At 34.6% G+C, this 8,064-nt stretch overlaps 1 protein-coding gene across 1 annotated transcript; it reads left to right on the plus strand.

The window, feature by feature from the left end:
• Window positions 1-7,081: 7,081 nt before the first annotated feature.
• LOC140873142 (WD repeat-containing protein LWD1-like) lies at window positions 7,082-7,794 on the plus strand. The gene is made up of 2 exons (XM_073276127.1): window positions 7,082-7,097; window positions 7,142-7,794. The coding sequence occupies exons 1-2, from the start codon at window positions 7,082-7,084 to the stop codon at window positions 7,792-7,794; spliced, it is 669 nt and encodes a 222-aa protein (XP_073132228.1).
• The last annotated feature ends 270 nt before the right edge of the window (window positions 7,795-8,064 follow it).

The following is an 8,064-nucleotide window of genomic DNA, read 5'->3' on the forward strand; positions in this document are numbered from 1 at the left end:
GAAAAAAGACAACGATTTTTTAAAAAAATTGTCTTTATATCTTTCAAATACAAAAATTTTAATATTGTTTTCTATGAATGTTTTTTATGATATACGACAACGATTTTAATTAACCGTTGCCTATGTGCGTGTTTTTGAGGCGTTTAAAACCATTTTTGTATGTGCCTGTATTTTAGTTCTACGACAACGTTTTTTTTCTAACTGATATCTTTTTGCCTTTTTTTTACCCACCCATAAATACACTTGATAGAAAATAAAAAATATACCCAATGCCTAAGCCTCAACCCGTCACCTTCTCGCCTCCCACTATATAACAATAGTATTTGCCTCGTATCTCCTTTATCCGGCGCCAAAACTTCAAACGGTTTGAGTTGTTTTCTTCCTTACGCCCGTAGATTCGATTTGAGCCATGAATAGCTATTTTTGATGATTTTTTCTGCCTAGAGCAAGCCATGTTTTTGATCTATTTCTGCACACTGTTTTTGTTGCGCTTCTTTAAGAAACCCAACTTTGATCTTGGAGTTTCCGACCGTGAGTGAAATCGGTTTTTGATTTACTATTATAGAAATTGAATATAGAATGTAGCCTAATAAATATTATGCGATTAATGATTGATTACGTTGAAAGATGGATAAAAGTTTTTACCTCACCACTGAATTGGGATTTTATTTTTATAAGTAATCTTTTATTATTGTGCATTATCTTGAGTTTTAAGATTTCATGTAGTGTTCAGTTCCACTTTGGGATGTTCAATTAGTGATAGAATTATTATTTCATTTTAGAAAATTACATTATTAGGAAACAATGATATCTTATCATAAGTGTAAACTCTACCATTTTCAATTGAATGAACAAGTCTGCGTAAATTAGCTTTCGATGCCTAAGTACCGTCATTGTGAGATTTTGGGTTTCCTACTACGATAGAAGTTAATTATAATAAAGAACGTATTAAGAATGTCATATTTTAGAAAGTGGACTAGGACCCTTTGAGTTATTGGAACATACAATATTTTAAATTATTGTTGTACCGGGCTTGTAAGACTAAAAAAAAAAGAAATAAAAAACTTAGCGTAAAAAATTGAGAAGAAGCGTTAAAAAACGCATAAACATTAAATAAAATAAAATAAAACCAACCACTGCCTTATCATTTCATAAAATATCATGACTTTCATAAAAACATAGCTTTTTAAAAAAATAATAACATATATAGATAATAGATAGCTAAACCGATCCACAGGAGTCGTTATTTCCAGTCTTGATGCCAAAACTGAAAATATTTAATAATTTATTTTATAATATCAAAATCACCTTAAAAGATCATAAAAATACCATTTGAACGTCAAAAAATAGTTCTTTTAGCCTAGGCGCCGATGCTAACGCCTAGGCGCTTGTGCTATTTTTTTTAAACCACTTTTTTTACGTTCGAAAGTTACTTTTATGATATATTAAGGTAAAGATATTTTATTAAAATATTTTAAAGTTTTTTTCAAAAATCGTTGTTTTGTTGCCTTTGACAAGAGTTTTCACTAAAAACGTTGTTGTTTGCCATATTTCAATGAAAAAAGACAACGATTTTTTAAAAAACGTTTTCTTTATATCTTTCAAATACAACAATTTTAATATTGTTTTCTATGAACTATTTTTTATGATATACGACAACAATTTTAATTACCGTTGCCTATGTGTGTGTTTTGAGGCATTTAAAACCATTTTCGTATGTTCTTGTTTTTTAGTTCTACGACAACGTTTTTTTTTCTAACTGATATCTTTTTGCCTTTTTTTTTTACCCACACATAAATACACTTGATTGAAAATAAAAAATATACCCAATGCCTAAGCCTCAACCCGTCACCTTCTCGCCTCCCACTATATAACAGTAGTATTTGGCCCGTATCTCCTTTATCCGGCGTCAAAACTTCAAACGGTTTGAGTTGTTTTCTTCCTTACGCCCGTAGATTCGATTTGAGCCATGAATCGCTATTTTTGATGATTTTTTCTGCCCAGAGCAAGCCCTGTTCTTGATCTATTTCTGCACACTGTTTTGTTGCGCTTCTTCAAGAAACCCAACTTTGATCTTGGAGTTTTCGACCGTGAGTGAAATCATTTTTCGATTTAATATTATAGAAATTGAATATAGAATGTAGCCTAATAAATATTATGCGATTAATGATTGATTACGTTGAAAGGTGGATAAAAGTTTTTACCTCACCACTGAATTGAGATTTTATTTTTATAAGTAATCTTTTATTATTGTGCATTATCTTGAGTTTTAAGCTTTCATGTAGTTTTCAATTCCACTTTGGGATTTTTAATTAGTGATAGAATTACTATTTCCTTCTATAAAATTACATTATTAGGAAACAATGATATCTTAGTATAAGAGTAAACTCTACCATTTTCAATTGAATAAACATGTCTGGGTAAATTAGCTTTCGATGCCTAAGTACCGTCATTGTGAGATTTTGGGTTTCCTACTACGATAGAAGTTAATTATAATAGAACGTATTAAGAATGTCATATTTTAGGAAGTGGAATAGGACCCTTGGGGTTATTGGAATATAGAATATTTTGAACTAGTGATGTACCGGACTTGTAAGACTAAAAAAAAAAAGAAATAAAAAACTTAGCGTAAAAAAATAGAGAAGAAGCGTTAAAAAACGCATAAACATTAAATAAAATAAAATAAAACGAACCACTCCCTTATCATTTCATAAAATTTCATGACTTTCATAAAAACATAGCTTTTTGAAAAAAATAATAACATATATAGATAATAGATAGCTAAACCAATCCACGGGAGTCGTTACTTCCAGTCTTGATGCCAAAATTTAAAATATTTAATAAATTATTTTAATAATATCAAAATCACCTTAAAAGATCATAAAAATACAATTCGAACGTCTAAAAATAGTTTTTTTTTTTAAAAAATAGTGCAATCCTGGCGCCTAGGCGCTAAACTGGCCTAGAGCCTAGGCTCCAGAAGAGGCGCCTAGGCGCTTGTGAGTACAGGAGCCTAGGCGCCAGAAGCGGCGCCTAGGCGCTAAACTTATCCAGTGCCTAGGCGCCTATGCATGGCGCCAAGGCACCGATGCTAGCGCTAGGTGCTTGTGCTGTTTTTTTTAAACCACTTATTTTTTCGTCCGAAAGGTACTTTTATGATATATTAAGGTGTTTTTAATATCTAAAAATATTTTATTAAAATATTTTAAAGTTTTTTTTGTCAAAAATTGTTGTTTTTTGCCCTTTGACAAGAGTTTTCACTAAAAACGTTGTTGTTTGAAAAAAGACAACGAATTTTAAAAAAACATTGTCTTTATATCTTTCAAATACAACGATTTTAATATTGTTTTCTATGAACTGGTTTTTATGATATACGACAACGATTTTAATTAACCGTTGCCTATGTGCGTGTTTTTGAGGCGTTTAAAACCATTTTCGTATTTGCCTGTATTTTAGTTCTACGACAACGTTTTTTTTCTAACTGATATCTTTTTGCCTTTTTTTTTTTTTACCCACACATAAATACACTTGATAGAAAATAAAAATATACACAATGTCTAAGCCTCAACCCATCACCTTCTCGCCTCCCACTATATAACAGTAGTATTTGACTCGTATCTCCTTTATCCGGCGTCAAAACTTCAAACGGTTTGAGTTGGTTTCTTCCTTACGCTTGTAGATTCGATTTGAGCCATGAATCTCTATTTTTGATGATTTTTTCTGCCGAGAGCAAGCCCTGTTCTTGATCTATTTCTGCACACTGTTTTTGTTGCGTTTCTTCAAGAAACCAAACTTTGATCTTGGAGTTTCCAACCGTGAGTGAAATCGGTTTTTGATTTATTATTATAGAAATTGAATATAGAATGTTGCCCAAAAAATATTATGCGATTAATGATTGCTTACGTTGAAAGGTGGATAAAAGTTTTTATCTCACCACTGAATTGAGATTTTATTTTTATAAGTAATCTTTTATTATTGTGCATTATCTTGAGTTTTAAGATTTCATGTAGTGTTCAGTTCCACTTTGAGATTTTCAATTAGTGATAGAATTATTATTTCCTACTAGAAAATTACATTATTAGGAAACAATGATGTTATGATCGAAATATGTGTAGAGGGGGGGGGGGGGAATACACAATTAAAAAATTTCAGAGTACTTCGATCTGATTTGTTAGAATCAGATGAAAGTTTTATTTGCTTAAAACTTTTGATCTACTTGAAAGATTCTGACCAAGTTAGGCGGAAGTAATCTTCCATGCAGATTGAACACTTATAAGAACTAATGCAGATGAAATGGAATAAAAGCAGTAGAGAGATAGATTTGTTTCTGGATGTTCGGAGATGAATTCTCCTACGTCACCCCTTCTTCTGTTTTCATAAGGATTCCACTAGAAGACTTTGACTTATACAATCCCTTTGTACAAATCCAATCCAATCAATCTTTTGAAAGGAACTCCTAGCAATATTCTAACTCAAAGCAGAACAACGTTTCTACTTAAAGTTTACAAAATGAAGCAACAGAGTATGCTTCGTTGATTTGATCTGGAAAGCTATATGACTTTTATCTGGATCGAATTGAAATATTTCTTTGAGCTTTGATCGATCTTGGAGATATTATAACTCAGAGTATCGAGACTTTGATCTGATAAGTTTCTGGGTTTGAGTGAAGGCTATTTCAAAATTCGATTGCTTTGTAATTTTCACTCCTTGGTCTCGTATCTTCAATCTTCGAAATACTTGTATATATAGTCATCAAAAAGTAATCAGTGAGCCGCCAACACTTTCTGATTTTGAGCCGCCAGCATATCTCATAAATGGCTCACAAATCTTGACTTAGAGTGAAGGCCGATCAACGTTCAAAATCTCATTAAATGAGTTTGTCGTTTTCTTCAATGATAGCAACGGGTAGATTTCTGACAAAGCTTCGATCTGGTTGTTGACCATTTTAGATCTTGTGTCAATCGCTCCGGTGTAGTTTGATCTGCATCACGTTACTTTGATCTGGCAACTTTCATAGAGATCTTTATTCTTTAATATTTGATGGGTCCAATTTATTTATTTACTTGGTTTTGTTTTGACTTTGTAATCACCGAAATTTTAGAGTTTGATTCTCCAACAATTTCCCCTTTTTTGGTGATGTCAAAACCAAGTTAATATTCGGATTGAAAATATGAAGACTATCATCGAATAAATTTTCAAAAAGATTTCTGTCATAGATCAAATAATAATTTTAGACAAAATAAATGTCGAAAATTAACTTGATCTGCTTGTATTTGCTTTTCTTCTGATCTGAGAGTTTTTACTTCTTTCCCTTGCCTTTGGCTCTTGACTCAGTAACTTTTTCCCCCTTTTTGGCATCACCATGCTCGGATAAAAGATCCACGATAACTGTGAGCTGGGTACCAAAAGTGTCATGAATCTGCTTGTTATTAGATTCAGTGGAGGCTTCTAGACTGTCAAGCTTCCGAAGAATATTTAGATATTCTGCAGTGTGTTGCTTTCGAACGTACATAACAGATTCACTTACGTTGTTTACCATTGTCAGCACATGTGATTTGAAATCACGAAGCTCAGTAGAAGTTTGTAGCTGATTAACTTGCAATTCACCAACAATAGAAGATAATTGGGTGAGTGAATCAGTCAAGCTTTGGTCTGGACTGACTTGAATCGGTCGAGAAGAGGAAGGTGCTGCATCTTCAGAAGAAGTGAAACCACAGAGTTGAAGTTTCGTAGCAGAGACATCAGAAGAAGTAAGAGCAATATTCTCCATAAATTCCGATGTTTCATCTGGATCTGTGATAGAGATCTCTGAGATGGATAGACTAGGTAAGCTCATCTTATCTTTGAACATAATGGCAAAAGGCTTGAACATACTATGAAGAATATCAGGCCTGACTATCTTATGAATAGGAGGCAGATCTATTACCAAATGTTCAGAAGATCCTCTTATAAGAGAATCATCAGATAAGCCAGAATTTTGCTCTGCCATGGGAACAAAAGGTACCAGTGCTGTGTTCGGATCAATAGCAAAAGTATCTTCTCGTTCTGGAGAGTCCATGACGATATCCTCAGTAAGGAAGTCATTTGAAATAGAAGCATCGATGAATAATTCATCTACAACTTGATCTGCACCATTTTCTTCAGCAACGATATTAGTTTCAAAAGGTGGAATGTTGGAGATCGTAGATGCAGTTAAGTGTACTTCTAATTCCTTCTCAGCAGAAGAATCAGGCTTGTCTGTATGGACAATTTGATCAGTTGAAGCTTCTTTGATAGTAGAAGGAATTAATGGTTCTTTGACTTGAAAATCCTTAGCAGACTGATCTGTGAGAACATCAACGATGATCGATGGTTCTTCTGAAACAAGAGTATCCTTAACTGAAGAGATGCTTGAATTGAAAGGGTCGGCAGATAGAATAACATCATCTATCAGAGATAGTTCATCTGCTTCAGAAGTGAAAGATGAAGGTTGGTCTTTGACTAATGCTTCGGATGGAAATTCTTATCTCATAAGATAAACTTTTCCTGACATCAAGTTGGCATCATTCTCCAATTGGTTAAAGGCAGCTGTTTTATCAAATATATCCAGACTGATTGGATTGAATTTTGCTCTTTCTAGCACTACAAGAAAAATATTAATTAACAACACTTAAACGACAACGGTTTTATTTAAAAACCGTTGTATTTTACCCTATAACAACGGTTTTAATTAAAACTGTTGTCTTTGGGCGTTTTCTCAATAAAAAGGACAACAGTTTTTTTAAAACCGTTGTCTTTTGGGGGTAAAAGACAACAGTTCTTTAAAACTGTTGTCTATAAGCGTTTATTTTGGACATACGACAACGGTTTTTATCAACTGTTGTCTATGAGCGTTTTTTTTAGGTTAAAAGACAACAGTTTCGTAAAACCGTTGTCTTTTATAACACTTTTTAAATTATTTTATAATTTTATTGATATAATAATAATTATTATTATAAAAAAAAACAAAACCTACCGTCAAAAAAGAAAACCTATCCCCAAAATCGCCTCTTCTCCCTTCGATTTTTCTTCGCCACTGCTGTACGTCATCGGAGAAGGTTCGATGTCCACCGGAGTAGGTTGCTTAGTTATTGGAGATCTCGATTATGGTTGGAATCGCAAGGCTTCAGCTCGGTACTTGCACGACCAAGCCTCCTCGAGCACTATCCCAACCGTGTCGAAATCGTTCAGCTCGATGACTCCACCGGCAAGATCCGACCCGACCCTGCCCTCTCCTTCGACCACCCCTATCCTCCCACCAAACTCATTTTCATACCCGACAAAGACTGCCACCGCCCCGATTTGCTCGCCTCGTCCTCCGATTTCCTCCGCATATGGCAAATCTCCGATTTCGACAATGGCCGCAGCGTCGATCTCAAGAGCTTGTTGAACAACAACCGCAACAGCGAATACTCCGGCCCTTTGACCTCGTTTGACTGGAACGAATCCGAACCCAGGAGAATCGGGACTTCCAGTATTGATATGACTTTCACCATCTGGGACATCGAGAAGGAAGTCGTCGATACGCAGTTGATTGCGCACGATAAGGAGGTTTATGATATCTCGTGGGGCGGAGTTGGGGTTTTCGCCTCCGTTTCCGCCGATGGATCGGTTAGGGTGTTTGACCTTCGTGATAAGGAGCATTCTACGATTATATACGAAAGTTCAGAGCCCGACACTCCATTAGTAAGGCTTGGGTGGAACAAGCAGGATCCGAGGTACATGGCTACAATCATCATGGACAGCAGTAAGGTGGTAGTGTTGGACATCCGATGATAGGTCACAGCGCCATGCCTGGGGGAGTTCTTGATAGAGCCATCGATGCTGAGGATGCCGAGAGCATTGGATTCATTTTATTTGTTTGTATGTATCCGTTTTTTTCTTTATTTTTTTTTACTGGGAGCATTGGATTCATTTTGCCTTTTGGGTGCTTAGGACTTTCTTACCAGTACAGAGCAGTGAATCATGTAATATTATCCATGAGTCACAAAACAAGAAAGGCAGACAAGGTTAGTATTTTAAATGTTTCTTGACATATAAATATAA

Source organism: Henckelia pumila, chromosome 1, assembly GCF_033568475.1.
Source record: "Henckelia pumila isolate YLH828 chromosome 1, ASM3356847v2, whole genome shotgun sequence".
Classification (NCBI taxonomy): domain Eukaryota; kingdom Viridiplantae; phylum Streptophyta; class Magnoliopsida; order Lamiales; family Gesneriaceae; genus Henckelia; species Henckelia pumila.